Here is a 20,837-nt window from a genome sequence, read left to right as displayed (position 1 = left end):
AAAAATTCACAAGACCCTATTTGAAAAAACCTATCACAAAAAAGGGCCGGTGGAGTGGCTCAAGGTGTAGGATCTGAGTTCAAACCCCAGTACCACAAAAAAAATTTAAAAACCCGAAGTGAACCGAACACCAGTGGCTCACACCTGTAATCCTAGTTACTTGGTAGGTTGAGATCAGGAGGAACACAGTTTGAGGCCGGTATGAGTAAATAGTTAACAAGACCCCAACTCCAAAAAACAGAGCAAAGTGGACTGGAGTTGTGGCTGAAGTGGTAGAGCCACTTTGCAAGTGCGAAGTCCTGAGTCAAACCCCAATTTCAACAACAAGAGCAACAACAAAAAATCCAAAGTAAACAAAGTTCTGGAATTAAATAAGAATATCTGGCACCATCAAGAATATACCAAAAGAGGACAGGTAAGATGGCAGATTGCTGACAGGCACCACTTCCCTGAGTCTCCATGAATCTGAAATAAAACCTCCGGTTTGTGGCTACAAGGAGAGGTACAAAACATAAAAATTAGTATGCTTAAAAAAAAAAAAGAAGAAGGTGTCAGTATAAAGGCAGACAGTAGCTAGAATTACCAAGATCTAACTAAACCTATAAAAACACAAATCTGGTGTGGGCACATGGCCATGGACCTGGAACTGCTCCATCCTGTACCCCTCCCTGCCTGAGCTTTGTTGGGGTTTGTTTTGTTTGTTTGTTTTTTGGTGGGACTGGGGTTTGAACTCAGGACTTTGCTCTTGCAAAGCAGGTGCTCTACCACTTGAGCCACACCTCCAGTCCATTTTGCTCTGATTATTTTGAGGGTGGGATCATGCAAACTATTTGCTTGGGCTGGCTTCTAACCACAATTGTCTTGATCTCACCCTCCCAAGTAGCTAGGATTACAAACATTAGCCACTAGCATCTGAATTCCTTATTTTTTGTCTGGACCTGACTTGCTTCCCACAAAAACCACTCACAATGGCCACTCTGCAAGAAAAACAACTATATGGAGGACTAAGAGTAGATCAGCAAGCCTTGCCCTAGCCACCGGAGAGAAGCCAACCACCAACTGGCATCCCCACCACTATCAAGTCCGGAAAGACTAGTCAGATGAGCTAGACAGTTTCAGTACTGAGGGCTACTGAACAGGCCAGCTCATCATGCAGGAGCAAATCCATCTGACCCCTGAGAATCCTTTGACTAAATGGACTAAATCTGACCCCTCAAGAAAACCTTTGGCTAAGTGGACTGCTTGAAGGTTCCCAGACAAGCCTGGCGGGGTGGGATGAAGCCGCTCAGTGGGAAGTGAGCAAGCTAGTCAGCTAGAGCTCAGTGTCTGAGTCTCTATCCCAAGACAAGGAGGATGCTGACGTAAGCTGACCAGCTAGCTAGATCCCTTAACCTACTGCCCAATGCAGCAGGGTATTCATATACAGAAGTGACAGGAGTGATCACCCTTCACTCCCCAAATTAAACTTTAAACTGAAGGCCTAGGTGGAAAGGTGTGTGTGTTGGGTCGGCGGGGAGCAGGTCCATGATGGCCAAGCCAGGGCAGACATTGAGTTTCCTGAACATGGAAAAATGCAGGCTCCAAAAGCCAGAGTGCTTTCTAACCCACTAGTTGTAGTCAGAGAACTGACCACTGACCTCCCTCCCCACCAACTGGCTACCTCTCATGCCTGGAATTGACCTACCTCACTCCAGCAGCTGTCCTAATCCAACCTCCCCCCCAAGTTATACCTGGGTGATCCAGGGCCCTGAGGGGTATATGAGTAAACACAACAGGAGAACTGCAGACAAAAACCTGAAGGTCAGAGATTAGAGAGGAGCATCCAGTGTGCCGACAGAGCACAGAAGGCATATACTCTTCTCAACAAGGAAGAAATGCTGACTTTTTTTTAATTAAGTTTTAATTTCTTTATCCTTCTACTGCCAATTTTTTCTTCTTACTTTTTCATTTCTTTTCTTTTTTATCTCTTTTTCTTCATTTTTCCTCTCTCTTATTTGCAAATCATTCAACTAGTGTTTTTATTTTTTTCTGCCTCTTTCTATTACTCTCAAACTTACTATCCTTTTGCAATCTCTGGCAATATCACCCTTCTCCAAAACAATTGAACTACATCTCTACATGCTGAGGTTTTGAGTACCTGCAGTCCTCACACTTCACTCCCCTTCTCCAATTCTCCCCCATCTTCCTTCTTCCTTATTTCCTCCCCAACCTCCTTATTTTTACTGCTTTAACTCCTATGCAAACAAGTTTTATTTTTCTAACCCCCTACTATATCATACAAGAAAATTAGCCCCCTTCATACATAATGTCATCAGATATATAGAAAATGCCACCAATGATATTCTACCTCATGTAAATATCTGATTTGGTGTTGAATTGACGCATGTGTTGTTGCTAAGTTATACTCCTAGGCCAGTGGTCAGAAGAAGCCACTAACCAGTCCTGCCAGAACACAGAAAATAATTCAAGGGAAAGACTTTAGGTGACTAAAACCCCCAACCAACTAGCTGGCTACAGATGAGCAAATCTCGAAATAGATGCATAACAAATATGAAAAGTCAGGGGAATGTGGTTCCTCAAAGGATCAGCAAAGAATCTGCTTGACAGTGAGGGGGTGAAGTCTCAATTTCCAAGCTCAAAATGATTAATGAGATGGGTTGCTTACATAGGTAAGCACTCAATGAAATCAAAGAGAATATGAATAAACAGCTGAGTGAATTCAATGAGAATGCAAAGAAATAACTAAATGAGCCCAAAGAGAATACAAACAAACAGCTGGGTGAACTCAAGAAGGATACAAATAAACAGCTAAAGGAAATAAGGAAGATATTCAATAAAGATATAGAAAGTCTTAAAAAATTGAAGCCCTAGAAACAAAAAGCTCTTAAAGTCAAATAAAAAATTCAGTTGAAAACCTGTCCAGTACACTGAAGCTAGTCGAAAGCAGATGATTAGGGTTTGAAGACAAAGTAGATATAATGGGAAAAAACAGATGAATATAGAGATAAAATAGTGAATATGCAAGAACTCTGAAACTCCATCAAAAGAACAAACTTATGAATCATGGGCATTGAAGAAGGAAAAAAGTGCAAGCTAAATGCATGGGAAACATATTCAACAAATAATGCAGAAAAGTGGCCAGGCACTGGTGGCTCACACTTGTAATCCCACCTATTCTGGAGGAAGAGCTCAGGAGTATCACAGTTCGAAGCCAGCCTGGGCAAATAATTCACAAGACCCTATCTCAAAAACCCCTTAACAAAAAAAGGGTGGTAGAGTGGCTCAAGGTGAAGGCACTGAGTTCAAACCCCAGTACCACAAAAACAAATAATAATAATAATAATTCAGAAAACCTCCCAAATCTTATTAAAGAAATGCCCACCCAAGTACAGGAGGCTTCTAGGACTCCAAACTGACACAACCAAAATATTACCCCCACAACATATTATAGTTAAAACAGTAAGGATAGAGAACAAGAAAAGAAAACTGAAAACTGCAAGGGAGAAGTGCAATGGCAAACCCATCACAACAGCAGATTTCTCAACAGAAACCTTAAAAGCAAAGCGGGCATGGAATGATGCATTTCAAGTGCTAAAAGAAACTAACTTCAAACCTAGAATAATCTGCCCAGCAAAACTATTATTCATAACTGAAGGAGAAGTAAAAACTTTCTGTGACAAACAGAAACTAAAGCAATTTATGACCACTAAACCAGCACTCCAGTAGAGCGCCTGTCTAGCAAGCATGAGGCCTGGAGTTCAAACCCTAGTATCACCAATAAATAAATAATAAATAAACCAGCACTGCAGAAGATGCTCAAGGAAATCCTTCATACAGAAGACGAAAATAAACATAGTGCAAGTATGGGGATAAATAAACCTTAACAGATAAGTGGATCAGCAAGTGATGAGTAGGAAAAATCAAACATGAAAGAAGAAAAGAGCAACAAAATTGCAGGAATTGCTACACACATACCTTTCAATATTAACACTGAATGTCAATGACCCCCATTCCTCAATCAAAAAAACAGATTGGCAAACTGGTCTAACAAGCAAGACCTTTTAATTTGTTGCTTACAATAAATGCATCTCACTACAAAAACAAATATTGGCTTAGGGAGAAAGGGTGAGCAAAGATTTTCCAAACAAATGGGCCACCAAAACCAGGACAGAGTAAATATACTTGTTTCTGATAAAATAGACTTCAAACCAAAATTAGTTGAAAGAGATAAAGAAGACTTTCCATATTAATAAAAGGAACAGCACATCAAGAGGATATAACAATTGCACTAATGTCAGTGCACCCAACTTCATTAAACATACACTACTGGGCTTAAAAACACAGATAGACCCCAACACAATGACAAGAGGCTTCAGAACCCTACTGTCACCAAAAGATAGGTCATCCAGACCAGAAAAAAATCAGCAAAGAAACCTCAGAATTAAATGACAGTAGAGAGTAAATGAACTTAACAGATATCTGCAGAGTATTTCTTCCAGCAGCAGCACAATACAAATTCTTCTCAACAGCCCATAGAATTTTCTCCAAAACAAATCATATTTTAGGACACAAAGAAAGTCTTCACAAAAACAAGAAAGTTGAAATAACTCCCTGTACCCTATCAGATCACAATGGAATAAAACTATAACTCAACAACAAAAGAAACTACAGAAAATATTCTGTATGGAGACTGAACAACACACTGTTGAATAACCGGTGGGTCACTGAAGAAATAAGGGGGCAATTAAAAAGTTCTAGAATCTAATAAAAATGAAAACACAATCTATGTGATACAGCAAAGGCAGTGCTAAGGGGAAAGTTTACAGCTTTGAGCACTTACGTTAAAAAACAAAACAATACAGATCTCAAATAAGTGACCTAATGCTACATTTCAAACTCCTAGAAAAAGAAGAACAAGCTAAATCAAAGTTAGCAGATCGAAAGAAATAGTAAAAATTAAGACCAAAATTAATGAAATAGAGATCAAAAAATGTACAAAGACTCAATGAAACAAAAAGTTGTTTCTTTGAAAAGATTTAAAAAAAAGGTTTTAAAATTCTTAGCCATCTGAGTAGAAGGAGGGGGAGATAAGCCCAAATTAATAAAATTAGAGATTAAAAAAAGGGATTATCACAACAAATACCAATGAAATCCAGAGGATCATTAGGGAATACTTCGAAAATCTATATTCAAATAAACTGGAAAATCTAGAAGAAATTTCTAGATGCATCTGACCTATCAAAATTGAACCAAGATAAAACCACCTCAACAGATCTATAATAAGCAATGAAACTAAAGCAGTAATAAAGAAAAGCCTAGGACCTGATGGATTCCTGTTGAATTCTACCAGACCTTTAAAGAAGAACTAATACACTCTCACCTGGCCCTTGGCCGTTGATGGCTGGTCAGAAAAGCCTCAAGGTTGTCTCTTATGTGGCCCTTGGCTGTTGACCGCTGACTGGAAAATCCACGAGCTCTCTCCCACCACTCAATTGCACCCCTGTTCTAAATAAAGGACAGCTGTCTAGGAAAGATGACTGAGGAGTGTGGAAGAAGCATTTCCAAGAACATGGGGAGGTAGAACAAATAGGGCAAAGGAACCATTGACCCTGCTCTTACAGGGGAAAAAGATCCAATCCGACTTGATGCAGCACTTGCAGATAAGGAGGTGCAGTGCCATAGTAAAGGGGAGACAGGAGATGAAAGGGATTCAGCAATGAAGCAAGGTTCAGAGTTGAGGTGCTTGCAAGTGAAAAAGGGAGTGTTACTTTGTCTGTAATAAAACCTTAGAGTGATGTGTACTGGGATTGAGGTGCTGGCCTAAATCAGGTTTTGAGTCAATTTATGAAGGATTTAAATTTTCTCTCCAAGACTCTGGAGACACACTTTGCAGGCATAATCACTGAGAAGAGGCATAACTTTGACCCCTCCACACCTCCAGCCGGCGCAGGGAATCTCCACTTCACGTTACACGGAGAAACCAGGAGGGCCCCCGGGCCGCCAGTCGCTCGCGCCCAGATGGCTTGGGAAGACGCGGACCAGGTGAGCTTCGCGGTACCTGCGGTACTCCCACAGACAAGCCTGGGCCAGAGCAGCATAGCCCCCTGGACAGACTGACCCCCACCCGGGGAAAAAAGAGAAACTGAGTAATAAGCAATAACAGCAATAAAGACACACGGGAAAGAGGGTGGGGTGCCCTGAGCGCTGAAGATTGGGGGAAGGGAACCCTTCCCGGGACTGTAAATAAACGAGCCGGGCGGGCTGGAGAGCCTCTAGCGGGAGCGGGGGTGCGCGCCCAGCAACCAGGAGCAGGGAAGGCTTGTGAGAGTGGCGGAGGGAGGAAAACTCCACAGGAGGAGAGGAAGACCCACTTCCCACGTGAGCTGTAAACAAACATGGCGGCCGGCAGGAGCAGCAGTGCCGCCCAGTAATCAGGAGCAGGAAAGCTTGTGAAAGTGGCGGTGGGAGGAGAACTGCACAGGAGGGGGGGGAGACCCACCTCCCACATGAACTGTGAATAAACACGCAGGCCTGACAACGCAGGTGCAGTGTCACCTTTCCCAGTGCTTGGAAAGGGGAAAGCCTGTAGCAGAGGCTCCCACACAAGAGAACTCTGAGCAAACAAAGCCTGCTGGGCCAGATGAGTGCTAAGCTCACCCCAGAGATCTGCATAAATAACGCCACCAGCTACAGGCTGAGAGCAGCAGGCAGGCAAGCCACAGTTGCAGATACCACTCTCAGAACTGTCTCCAGACGCTTTTTTTTCTTTTTCTCCCTACCTTTGATGGGAGAACAACCGAATTACACCTGCAAGCTGAAAAACTTACTGAAACTGTATTGCATTTGAACTTGGGACACTTGGTGGGGTTTTTGTGTGTGTGTGTAGTTTTATTCTACTTATTCATCTGCTTTGATGAGACAACTACAGAACAACATCTGAGGCACCATCTCCAGGACTGGAGACTGAGATGGACACCCAAATTATTAAGACTGAAATTTCATTGCATTTGAACTTGGAGGTTTTTTGGTTTGTTGGTTTTTTAAAATTTTCTATTTTTTTCATTTTATTTTAATACATTTTTATATATAGATTTTTCTTTCATTTACTTATTTTTTATTTTTATTCTTATCTTTTTTTATTTATTTTTGATTTTCAATCCTCTCTCTGTCTCTCTAATGTCTGTTCAGCTTACTGTCAATTAGTATGCTAAAGCTCCCTGTTTATACCTTTGAAACCTTCTTGTCTGATTCCTTGTTCTGTTTTCTCCTTCCAGTCTGTGTATTTGTTTTTCCCATTTCTTTAACTTCTTGCTTTCCATCTCAGCTCACCCTTCCATTCTAAATATTACAATTGTTATTATTACAAGCTAGAAAATAATTGCACACAGTACAGGGACAGTAACAACACCAAAGACAATGATGGGAAGACAGAAAAAACAGGGAAACCAGTTTCCCCACAGCAAAAAATTAGTACAGGAACCAGAGGGGAATGAAGAAAACAGGTACTCAGATCCAGACTCCAACAAAATGAAGATAAACTATGCCAAAGGACCCAATGAAGCCCACAAGAATAATTTAAAAGAAGACATACTACAGGTACTCAATGAGAATTTCATAGAGATGATACTGAATAGGGTCAACCAAAATGTACAGGAGACACTCAAGAAATTCCAAGACAACAAAAATAGAGAATTTGAAAAAGCAAAAGAAGAAATAAAGGAAACCATAGAAGCACTGTATAAACACCAAAGTGAAAGAGAGAACACGATGAATAAACACATAAATAAACTCAGGACAAAAAAAAAACAACATTAAAGAGGAAACCAGCCAGGATATGGAAAACCTCAGAAAAAAGAATGAAACAGAACTGCAAAACAAAACGGAAGGCCAATCCAGCAGAATAGAACAAACAGAAGACAGAATCTCAGAACTTGAAGATGAAATGGTAATTAAATGAAAAACCGAAGAACTATTAATTAAACAACTCAAGACCTGTGAAAAGAAAATGCAAGAACTCACCGACTCCATCAAAAGACCAAACTTGAGAATCATGGGCATTGAACAAGGAGAAGAGGTGCAAGCAAAGGGAATGCATAATATATTCAACAAAATAATTACAGAAAATTTCCCAAATCTAGAGAAAGATATTCCCATACAAATGCAAGAGGCCTCCAGGACACCAAACAGACCAGATCAAAATAGAACTACTTCACGACATATCATCATTAAAACAACAAGTTCAGAAACTAAGGAAAGAATATTGAAGGCTGTAAGAGAGAAAAAACAAGTAACATACAAAGGTAAACCCATCAAAATCACAGCAGACTTCTCAACAGAAACATTAAAAGCAAGAAGAGCGTGGGGTGAGATCTTCCAGGCACTGAATGAAAATAACTTCAACCCCAGGATACTCTACCCAGCAAAGCTATCATTCAAAATAGACGGAGCAATAAAAGTCTTCCATGATAAGCAGAAACTAAAACAATATGTGAACACAAAGCCACCACTACAAAAGATTCTGCAAGGGATCCTGCACACAGAAAGTGACACCCAACTTAACCATGAAAGGACAGGCAGCACCAAACCACAGGAAAAGAAAAAGCAAGACAGTAGAGAGTAACCTCAACTTAGGTACACACAATCAAACCTTCAAACAACTAAGACAACTAAATGACAGGAATCACCACACACCTATCAGTACTAACGCTTAATGTTAACGGACTTAATTCACCCATCAAAAGGCACCGCTTGATGAAATGGATTAAAAGGGAAGATCCAACAATTTGTTGCTTACAGGAGACCCATCTCACCGACAGAAATAAGCATATGCTTAGGATGAAAGGCTGGAAGAAGATTTACCAAGCCAATGGCTCCCAAAAACAGGCAGGAGTAGCAATACTTATCTCTGACAAAGTAGACTTCAAACCTACATTGATCAAACGAGATAAAGAAGGACATTCCATACATATAAAAGGGGAAGTAGACCAAAAGGAAAAAGTAATCATCAACCTGTATGTACCCAATGTCAACCCAATTTCATCAAACATACACTGAAGGACCTAAAAACATATATTAACTCCAACACAGTGGTCGTGGGAGACTTTAACACCCCATTATCATCAATAGATAGGTCATCCAAACAAAAAATCAATAAAGAAATCCAAGATCTAAAATATGCAATAGATCAAATGGACCTAGTTGATGTCTACAGAACATTTCATCCAACTTCTGCACAATATACATTCTTCTCAGCAGCCCATGGAACCTTCTCCAAAATAGATCATATCCTAGGGCACAAAGCAAGCCTCAGCAAATATAAGAAAATAGAAATTATACCGTGCATACTATCTGATCACAATGCAGTAAAAGTAGAACTCAACAACAAAAGTAAACACAAAAAACATGCAAACAGCTGGAAACTAAATAACTCATTACTTAATGAAGAATGGGTCATTGATGAAATAAAAGAGGAAATTAAAAAGTTCCTGGAAGTCAATGAAAATGAAAACACAACCTACTGGAACCTATGGGACACAGCTAAGGCAGTCCTGAGAGGTAAGTTTATAGCCATGAGTGCATATATTAAAAAGACTGAAAGATCCCAAATCAATGACCTAATGATACATCTCAAACTCCTAGAAAAACAAGAACAAGCAAATCCCAAAACAAATAGGAGAGAAATAATAAAAATAAGAGCTGAAATCAACAAAATAGAAACCAAAAAAACCATACAAAGAATTAATGAAACAAAAAGTTGGTTCTTTGAAAAAATAAACAAGATCGATAGACCCCTGGCAAACCTGACTAAAATGAGGAGAGAAAAAACACAAATTAGTAGAATCAGGAATGCAAAAGGGGAGATAACAACAAACACCATGGAAGTCCAGGAAATCATCAGAGACTACTTTGAGAACCTATATTCAAGTAAATTTGAAAATCTTAAAGAAATGGGCAGATTTCTAGATACATATGACCATCCAAAACTGAACCAAGAGGAAATTAATCACCTGAATAGATCTATAACACAAAATGAAATTGAAGCAGCAATCAAGAGTCTCCCCAAAAAGAAAAGTCCAGGACCTGATGGATTCTCTGCTGAATTCTATCAGACCTTTAAAGAAGTACTGATACCAACCCTCCTTAAACTGTTCCATGAAATAGAAAGGGAAGGAAAACTGCCTAACACATTTTATGAAGCCAGTATTACACTTATCCCAAAACCAGGCAAAGACACCTCCAAAAAGGAGAACTATAGGCCAATCTCCTTAATGAACGTTGATGCAAAAATCCTCAACAAAATAATGGCAAACCGAACTCAACAACACATCAAAAAGATTATTCACCACGACCAAGTTGCCTTCATCCCAGGAATGCAAGGGTGGTTCAACATATGAAATTCAATAAACGTAATAAACCACATTAACAGAAGCAAAGACAAAAACCACTTGATCATCTCAATAGATGCAGAAAAAGCCTTTGATAAGATCCAACACCATTTCATGATAAAAGCTCTAAGAAAACTAGGAATAGAAGGAAAGTTCCTCAACATTATAAAAGCTACATATGACAAACCTACAGCCAGCATGATACTTAATGGAGAAAAACTGAAACCATTGCCTCTAAAATCAGGAACCAGACAAGGATGCCCACTATCTCCACTCCTATTCAACATAGTACTGGAATTCCTAGCCAGAGCAATTAGGCAAGAAGAAGGAGTAAAAGGAATACAAATAGGTAAAGAAACTGTCAAAATATCCCGATTTGCAGATGACATGATCCTATACCTTAAAGACCCAAAAAACTCTACTCAGAAGCTTCTAGACATCATCAATAGCTACAGCAAGGTAGCAGGATATAAAATCAACATAGAAAAATCATTAGCATTTCTATTCACTAACAATGAACAAACTGAAAAAGAATGTATGAAAACAATTCCATTTACAATAGCCTCAAAAAAATCAAATACCTAGGTGTAAACCTAACAAAAGATGTGAAAGACCTCTACAAGGAAACCTATACACTTCTGAAGAAAGAGATTGAGGAAGACTATAGAAAGTGGAGAGATCTCCCATGCTCATGGATTGGTAGAATCAACATAGTAAAAATGTCAATACTCCCAAAAGTAATCTACATGTTTAATGCAATTCCCATCAAAATTCCAATGACATTCATTAAAGAGATCGAAAAATCTACTGTGAAATTTATATGGAAACACAAGAGGCCATGAATAGCCAAGGCAATACTCAGTCAAAAGAACAATGCAGGAGGTATCACGATACCTGACTTCAAACTATATTACAAAGAATAGCAATAAAAACAGCATGGTACTGGCACAAAAACAGACATGAAGACCAGTGGAACAGAATAGAGGACCCAGATATGAAGCCACACAACTATAACCAACTTGTCTTTGACAAAGGAGCTAAAAATATACGATGGAGAAATAGCCTCTTCAACAAAAACTGCTGGGAAAACTGGTTAGCAGTCGCAAAAAACTGAAACTAGATCCATGTACATCACCCTATACCACGATTAACTCAAAATGGATCAAGGATCTTAATATCAGACCACAAACTCTAAAGTTGATACAGGAAAGAGTAGGAAATACTCTGGAGTTAGTAGGTATAGGTAAGAACTTTCTCAATGAAACCCCAGCAGCACCACAACTAAGAGATAAGTGGGACCTCATAAAGCTAAAAAGCTTCTGTTCATCAAAAGAAGTGGTCTCTAAACTGAAGAGAACACTCACTGAATGGGAGAAAATATTTGCCAGCTATACATCAGACAAAGGACTGATAACCAGAATATATAAGGAACTTAAAAAACTAAATTCTCCCAAAACTAATGAACCACTAAAGAAATGGGCAAGTGAACTAAACAGAACTTTCTCAAAAGAAGAAATTCAAATGGCCAAAAAACACATGAAAAAATGCTCAACATCTCTAGCAATAAAGGAAATGCAAATTAAAACCACACTAAGATTCCACCTCACCCCTGTTAGAACAGCCATCATTAGCAACACCACCAACAACAGGTGTTGGCGAGGATGCGGGGGAAAAAGGAACCCTCTTACACTGTTGGTGGGAATGTAGACTAGTACAACCACTCTGGAAAAAAATTTGGAGGCTACTTAAAAAGCTAGACATTGATCTACCATATGATCCAACAATACCACTCTTGGGGATAGACCCAAAAGACTGTGACACAGGTTACTCAGAGGCACCTGCACACCCATGTTTATTGCGGCACTATTCACAATAGCCAAGTTATGGAAACAGCCAAGATGCCCCACCACTGAGGAATGGATTAAGAAAATGTGGTATCTATGCACAATGGAATTTTATGCAGCCATGAAGAAGAACAAAATGTTATCATTCGCTGGTAAATGGATGGAATTGGAGAACATCATTCTGAGTGAGGTTAGCCTGGCCCAAAAGACCAAAAATCGTATGTTCTCCCTCATATGCGGACATTAGATGAAGGGCAAATACAACAAGGGGATTGGACTTTGAGCACATGATAAAAGCACACAAGGGAGGGGTGAGGATAGGTAAGACACCTAAAAAACTAGCTAGCATTTGTTGCTCTCAATGCAGAGAAACTAAAGCAGATACCTTAAAAGCAACTGAGGCCAATAGGAAAAGGGGACCAGGAACTAGAGAAAAGGTTAGATCAAAAAGAATTAATCTAAAAAGTAACACCCACGCACAGGAAATCAATGTGAGTCAACTCCCTGTATAGCTATCCTTATCTCAACCAGCAAAACCCCTTGTTCCTTCCTATTATTGCTTATACTCTCTCTACAACAAAATAAGAGATAAAGTCAAAATAGTTTCTGCTGAGTATTGAGGGGGTGAGGGGAGAGGAAGGGGTGGAGTGGATAGTAAGGGAGGGGGTGGGGGCAGGGGGGAGAAATGACCCAAGCTTTGTATGCACATATGAATAATAAAAAATAAATAAATAAAATAAATTTTCTCTCCAAGCCTCCAAAAAAAAAAAAAAAAAAAGAAGAACTATTACAAATACTCCTCAAAGTTCTCCATGAAACAGAAAGGAAAAGCACACTCATTCAGTGAAGCAGTATTTATACTCATTCCAAAACCCAACGGGACACAAACAAAAATGAACTATAAGGCAGTCTCTTTAATGAGCACAGACACAAGAATTCTTAATAAAATACTGGCAAACTGAATTCGACAACATATAAAAAGATCATACACCATGATCAAGATGATTTCATTTCAGGGATGGTTCAACATATGCAAGTCAATAAATGTAATACAGCATTTAAACAGAATCAAGGACAAAAATCACATGATCATCTCAATAGATGCAGAAAAAGCCTTTGACAAAATTCAATATCCTTTCGTGATAAAAGTTCTGAAGAAAGTAGGAATGGAGGAATGACCCTCAACATGCATAGTAAAGGCTATGTGCAACAAACGGCAGCGAACATCACACTGCATGGGGGAAAGCTGAAATCATTTCCTCTAACATCAGGAACAAGACAACAGTGTCCACTCTCCCCATTCTTCTCAATACAGATTTTGGAATTCCTAGCCAGAGCAATAAGAAAAGAAGAAGAAATAAAAGGGGTTCAAATAGGGAAGGAAGACATCAAATTATTCCTATTTGCAGAGGATATCATCTTACACCTAAAAGACCCTAAAAACTCCATCAAAAAACTCTTAGACATCATAAGCACTTTCTGCAAAGCAGCAGAACACAAAATCAATATACAAAAAGCCAGTAGCTTTTCTATATACCAACAATAAACAAACAGACTGAAAACGAAATCAGGGAAGCAATGCAATTTACATCAGCCTCAAAAAAAAAAAAAAAACCTTAGGAATAAACTTAATGAAGGATGTGAGAGACCTCTACAACAAAAGCTATAAATCACTGAAAAAATAAATTGAAGAAAGCATCAGAAAATGGAAAGATCTCCAGTGATCATGGATCAGCAGAATCAATACTGTGAAAATGGCTACATTACCAAAGGCAATCTACATGTTCAATGCGATCCCATCAAAATTCCAATAATATTCTCAAATAGAAAAATCAATCCTAAAGTTCATATGGAAACACGAAAGACCTCTAATAACCAAAGCAGTCCTGAGTAAAAAGAGCAACACTGGAGGTATCACAATTCCCAACTTCAAACTATACTACAGAACCATAGAAATAAAAACAGCATGGTACCAGCACAAAAACAGAAATGAAGACCAGAATAGAAGATCCAGACAAATGCACACAGCTATACCTGTGGACAAAGGAGTCCAAACATACGTTGGGAAAAAAGACAGATTCTTCAACAAATGGTGCTAGGAAAATTGAATATCCACTTGTAGAAGACTAAAGCTAGATCCCTGTGTCTCACCCTGTACTAGTATCAGTTCCACATGATCAAAGACCTTAACGTAAGACCTAACACTGTGAAATTACTACAGAAAGCAACAGGAAAAATGCTGTAACATACAGACATAGGCAGTAACTTCCTGAACAGAAGTCCCATAGCTCAGAAATTAAGAGGAAGGATTGACAAATGGGACTGCATCAAACTGAAAATCTTCAGCACAGCAAAGGAAAGTCACTAAACTGAAGAAACGGTACACAGATTGAAAGAAAATCTTTGCCAGCTACACATCTGACAAGGAATTAACAACCAGAATTTACAGTGAACTCAAAAAACTAAACTCTCAGAGAATCAAAAACTCAATGAAGAAATGGGGAAATGAACTAAACAGACAATTTTCAGAGAAAGAAGTATAACTGGCCAATAAATACATGAGGAAAAGCACATCCTTTGTCATAAAGGTAACACAAATCAATACTGCATTAAGATTTCACTTCACTCCGGTCAGAATGGCTATCACCAAGAACACAAATAGCAATAAATAATGGTGAGGCTATTTCCTTGTTCATGGAAATATAAATTAATCCAACCACTATGGAAAGCAGTATGAAGGCTCCCCAAAAACGAAAAATAGAACTACTGTACCATCCAGTCATACCACTCCCAGGCATAGATCCAAAGGAATGTAAGTCAGAATACAATGCAGACACCTGCTTATTTGTTTTCATAGCAACACCACTAGTAACAGCCCAGCTATGGAAACAGTCTAGATGCCCTACAACTGATGAATGGAGTAAGAAAATGTAGTATTTATATACAATGGAGTAGTATTCAACCATGTGGAAGAAATTGTGTTGTTGGTAGGTAAATGGATGGAACTGGAGATCAGCATGTTAAGCAAAATAAGCCAGGTTCAGAAAGTCAGAGGTTGCATGATTTCTCTCATATGTGGAAGATAAATCCAAAAGATAAGTATATACCCAATACAAGTATGATTGTATAGAGAGAGAACATGTATGTAGAAGTGGGAGTGTTTGAGGGAATTTGAGGGAGGAGGGAGAGGAAAACAGAACAATGTAAAGTGAGTAATAGTGAATTATATTGCATTTGTATGGGATGATTGCATAATGAAACACTATTGAATGGCTGTTGAATAAAAAAGGGGAAGGGCAAAGAAGAGTAGTAGAAGAGGTTAATCTGATTAAATTATATTAATGGATGAAATGCCATGGCAAAACCCCTTTTAACAATGAATATACACTTTGAAAACGAAGGACAGGAATGTAAAACAAGTCCTGTTAGGGAGTCTAGTGGGAAGGGGGAGGAAAATGGAGAGGGTAAACAAGGGTGAATGTGGTTGATGTCATTTACATACTTGTATGTCAGTAGAACAATGAGAGATGTTGAAATCATTTTAAGTGGGGGGAAGGGAGATGAGGGAAAATGATATTGGGGGTGAACCTAATCAAGATACATTATAACCATAAATGGAAACATCACAATGAACCTCCTGTACAACTGATATATGCTAACAAAAACATTCTAAAAAGAATGGACCAAAAGAAACTATACACTTTAAGATGGGAAATGACACATTTGTCCTTGTGAATTATATATACCTGAATTAAACCTTGCCACATTGCCAGCTAGTGACAGTGGTGACAGAAGCTGAGTGTGCACAGGGCTGGCCTGTGTGCCCGTGTGAGATGTGAGATGCTGTGGTGCACTGGCTCCTCACATAAAATGCATCTGGTGGAGTCTACAAGATGGAGAGGAACTTCACTGAAGTAAATTGTCCAAAAGAACTTATGTTGTTTCAGTGGCAAAGCAGCAAGGCAAGATGACAGGAATTATTCGGAGAGTGGGTAAAGAATGCTCATGCTTTCCTAGGTGGCATTGGATCCTCACAGCCATGCTGAGGCACAGAACAGCGCTGCGCTGAGGATTAGGTTAACAGGGGTGCTGCAGAGCTGGAGAGAGGAATGACAGTCAAATGTGCATCACCACCCAGCAGGAAGAGGGCTGAGGAGCTCTTCCTAAATACTCTAGGAGTCACTGCCCTTGGGGAACCTGTTATCTGCAAAAAAACATCCCCTGGCTCATGAGTAGACAGTGAAACCTATCATCATAGGTCCACATGTCGTTGCTGGCCTGGAAATGTAGAGGTGACCTGCATTCCAGGCAAATGAGCCCAAGGGCTGACATACATCGTGCACAGTTCTGAAGAGGGTTGTCTTCATCAGTTTCTGTTATTTGACAAAATGCCTGAAAAACAACTTAAAGGAGGAAAGATTTATTCTGGCCCACGGTGTCAGAGGGTTCAGTCCATATCACATGGCTTCCTTGTTTCTGGGCCTAGGTGTGGTGAGGGCAGGTGGCACAGCAACGTGGTTCAACTCAGAGCAGAAAGGAGGCAGAGATAGTGAAAGGAAGCATCCAAGGATCTTCTTCCTCCAACTAAGCCTGCCTCTTAGTTTCTAACACCTCTCAATAATGCCATCCATCAGCGGACTACTCACTGAAGAGCTTAGAGCCTTCATGACCTACCCAAAAGCCCATTAACTAGCAACCATGCCTTAGCCCATGAACCTTTCGGGTGACACTTCATATCCAAACCACACCAAAGGCAGAGGTGTTGCCATGGGCGGTTAAATCGGTATAGGGCAATTGAGGCCAGAAGAGTTCTGACCGGAGAATAAAGACTGCCTGGAGCTTCACCCTCTAGAAGTGTCTCTTTCTTATGCAGGCCTGACCTGAGTACTACACTGAGACAGGAAAATGGTGAGGACAAGGAAAGGGAAAATGAAAAAAAAACAATAAAACTTTCTGCTTTATGTAACATTCATTCCTGCACACAGAGCTCTGACCTCACAGAGAAACCCCCCACGGACATCTATGTTCTCTACATTCTTGCATTCCAGTCTCACAAAGAGAATTGTAAGCAGCCCTATTAAGGGATGTGACCTTAAAGAAAACATGTTAAAATGTCACTAACAATATCAAACATGTTCCTGTAAATAGCAAATAATTACATACCCTCTAGGTTGGGCATCCCTGTTTAAAAACACAGCATAAGCCAGGCATCAGTGGCTCACGCCTATAATCCTAGCTACTCAAGAGGCAGAGATCAGGAGGATAGTGGTTCAAAGCCAGTCCGGGCAAATAGGACCGCAAAACCCTATCATCTCAAAAAAATCCATCACAAAAAAGGGCTGGTGTTGTGGCTCATGTAGGCCCTAAGTTCAAACCCAAGCACTGAAAAAAAAAAAAAAAGAAACAAACAACAACGACAAAAACCAGCATAAAGACAGCAACCTCAGATAAGATTCTTGGAGTAAGAATCAGGTACAACTGAGTAGCCAGAGGGGCCAGCAAAAAAGACAACCAGTATAGATCAGAATCTCAAAGATGTAGCCCAAAACCTATATATGTCTATTTCATGTCACTACTCTCTCCTTTGAGTGTTACTTTTCTGACTTTCTAAATCTAGTAAATCTAGTCAAATCTTACATCCTTTAAATTTCTTATCCTTAATTTTTTTTTTCTCAGGATTGAGGGTTAAACTAGCTACCTGTCAGGCAGGCTCTCTACCTTGAGACACACCACCAGCCCTTGGTGAGTTGGTTATTTTTGAGATAGGATCTTGCTTTATGCCTGAGCCAGCCTGGACCCTGATCCTATTTGTGCTTCCCCAGTAGCTGAGATGACACGTGCATGACACTGCACCCAGCCATTGATTGAGATAGGGTCTTTCAAACTTTGTGCCGGGGATGGCCTCAATTGCCATCCTCCTGATCTTTGCCTGCCAAGTAGCTAGGATCACAGGCTTCAGTCACTACTCCCAACTTGTGCTAATAATTGTTAAAAACCTAAACCATAGTGTTACAGACTCCAGACTTTTTAGCTTTTCTGGAGATAGACATCAGGGGCTGGCAGAATGGCTCAAGTGGTAGCGTGCCAACCTAATAAGTGTGATATCCTGAGTTCAAACCCCAGTACTGCTAAAAAAAAAAAAAAAAGTTTTTGTGACATAGGCATCTACAAGGAACCAGAAGAAAGTTTGATGACAAAGTTTTTATTAGGGGGGGCTTTGCTTAGAGGAAAAGGGACAAAGAATGAGTGAGGGTAAGGGAGTGGGGGGGAAGTGAGAGAGGGTGGGGAAGGAAGGAGGCAGAGACTGACAACAGGGACAGGAATGGTGCTGCTTCCCCAGGTTGGTGTGGGGAAGGCTTTTAAAGAAGTTGAGGGGGCAAAGGATGACGGTGACGATGCAGAGGTGAGTGCATCATGGCACTGGACAGGTTTAATACATGTCAGTACAGACATCACGTGTTCAAATGTGTACACAACCCCCTCACGTGTGTTTTAGTAGTATAATGAGGGGAAGGTTACGTGGATCACTTTGAGGTTTTTTCAGAACATGCCACTGCTTTTCTTCCATGGCCTTGGCTGGTTGAATCCGTTCCTGGAGGCTTTGTCCTTTTCAACTCTAGCATTCTGTCCCCCACTGCCCTACAGATGAAAAACAGCTTAATGAAAGTTCCAGAATCATAAGCTCGCCAGCCTGTTTGTACAGCTGAAAGTCGTTAGACCTCTGATGGGCTGTACCTCTTTATCTGAACAAACTGAGAAAATAAATCATATTTTCTAAAAAGTCAACATCTCCCAGTAGTCATCATAAAACAATCACATTCTTAGACTTACAGCCATTTACACATTTGTGGTTTCCCACAATATTTCATCTCCTGAGCTGCTAAAAACCTACAGGATGGCCAGGTGCTGCCCATCTCCTGTCCATCCTCTGAAGTCCAGACACAGCCTGAAATGGACTTCCTGGGAGTGGCCCTCCATGGTATGCATGCTTGCTTGAAATAAAAACTCTGATTTGTTCCTTCTCAAGAGTCTCTCGAAAATTCGCAATTTAACCAGGAAACAGAATCTTCCGAGAAACAGAAACCACTACGGAAGGGGCGGACCCACTGAGCAACCCCAGCCTCCAGACTCAGAAAAGCTCCTGCCTTCGCCACAATCATACTTCCTGAACCCTCTTCCCTCACACATCTGTGTCCCCAAAAACCAGGATGCAAAAGGAGCAGCATGAGGTGGCCGTGCTGGGAGGACCCCAGGGCTCAGCTCCTGTGACCACCACAACCACCGTGATCAACATGCCCAAAGACATCTCCCTGCCTGACCATGTGGTCTGGTCTCTGTTCAACACGCTTTTCGTGAACTTCTGCTGCTTGGGCTTCATTGCCTATGCCTACTCTGTGAAGGTGCGTATGGTGCAGGGGTGGGGGGAGTGACAGTCAAGAAGGAGTTTGTGAACCTGAAGCTCCACCACCCAGATAGTACCTGGGATGTGAGTGTGTGAGGGAGACAGAGAGAGAGAGAGAGAGAGAGACAGAGAGAGAGAGAGAAGGAGAGAATGTCTTGGGGAATATCTTGTGGAAGCCACAAGGGGGTCAGACTCAGTCCCCACACCAGCCTAAAGGAATTCTCCCTGAAGCCCATGCCAGAAATGTCCCCTTCACCTTGCACCAGGGGTGAAGCCCCAACCAGAAAGTGGAGCCCAGGTTGTGTGGAAAACACAGAGGGGACTCAGGAGCGACTTTGCTCCCATGGTGGGGTGAGCAGCCCTACTAGGACCCAGGCTGAGTGAGGGCAGGTGGAGGCTGCAGTGGGCAGGGAGGACTCTGGGGATGCAAGTCAGAGCACCTGGCTCTCACCTAACCCACACCAGAGCTCCTCACCATCTGGTCTCCTCCAGTCCAGGGACAGGAAGATGGTGGGCGATGTGACTGGGGCCCAGGCCTATGCCTCCACTGCCAAGTGCCTGAACATCTGCGCCCTGGTCTTCAGCATCCTCACGGCCATCGTTCTCATCATACTTTTTGCCACCAGCTCTCTGGTAGCCTATAAAGCATATGAACAGCAGATGAAGAATCATGGAGGCTTCTAGTCCTGCCATGCCCTCCACCCTCTGTTGCTGACTCTCACCCTAGGGCTGAGGCTCTGACCCACCACCCCAGATTAATGCAGCCGCTCACATCCACACATCTGTGCAAGACTGGATTCAATAAAGTGCACGTGCTTGTGAGTGTGCTGTGACATTTTTGGGGAGGGAGCGTTGCTGGGGACCCCAGCCTGGGCCTGAGACTGAGTCCACCCTCATCCCTGTGTGAGGGGAGCAGGACATGGGCTCAGGTTGGCAGATTTCTGGCTTCCTGCTGTGGGCAGCAGCCGACCAGCATCCTGGGTGGGGTCTTCCTTCCCGGTATTGGACCGCTGCAGGCAGGCTGGTGCTCAGCGTGGCCAACGTTGACCCCATGCCCCCGGAACCCCAGGAGAGGGTGCAGAGGACCTGACCCAGGGAGTCCAGGTTCAGGGTGGGACCCAGACACAGAGGTGTCCTCTGCGCTGTGTGGTGGCCTCGAGGTGTGGGGATCTGGATTTTCACGGGCTGACGGAGCACACGGCCCGC

The 20,837-nt window shown here is 41.3% G+C and overlaps 1 protein-coding gene across 1 annotated transcript; it reads left to right on the top strand.

Moving 5' to 3' along the window:
• Positions 1 to 19,310: 19,310 nt before the first annotated feature.
• On the top strand, positions 19,311 to 20,453 carry LOC109698215 (interferon-induced transmembrane protein 1-like). The gene is made up of 2 exons (XM_074052188.1): positions 19,311 to 19,629; positions 20,124 to 20,453. Exons 1-2 carry the CDS (start codon positions 19,438 to 19,440, stop codon positions 20,313 to 20,315), a joined length of 384 nt encoding a protein of 127 aa, XP_073908289.1. The 5' UTR covers positions 19,311 to 19,437; the 3' UTR covers positions 20,316 to 20,453.
• Positions 20,454 to 20,837: the final 384 nt, after the last annotated feature.

Source organism: Castor canadensis, chromosome 1, assembly GCF_047511655.1.
Source record: "Castor canadensis chromosome 1, mCasCan1.hap1v2, whole genome shotgun sequence".
Lineage (NCBI taxonomy): Eukaryota > Metazoa > Chordata > Mammalia > Rodentia > Castoridae > Castor > Castor canadensis.
The sequence above is the reverse complement of the archived record's forward strand: the minus strand, read 5'-3'. Positions and strand labels throughout refer to the sequence as shown.

What these genes read in the sequence shown, in the direction of transcription:
- LOC109698215 (XM_074052188.1), top strand. Translation starts at nt 19,438, where the DNA reads ATGCAAAAGGAGCAGCATGAGGTGGCCGTGCTGGGAGGACCCCAGGGC. An exon ending in CCTATGCCTACTCTGTGAAG is followed by an intron (nt 19,630 to 20,123) that starts GTGCGTATGGTG and finishes GGTCTCCTCCAG; the next exon opens with TCCAGGGACAGGAAGATGGT.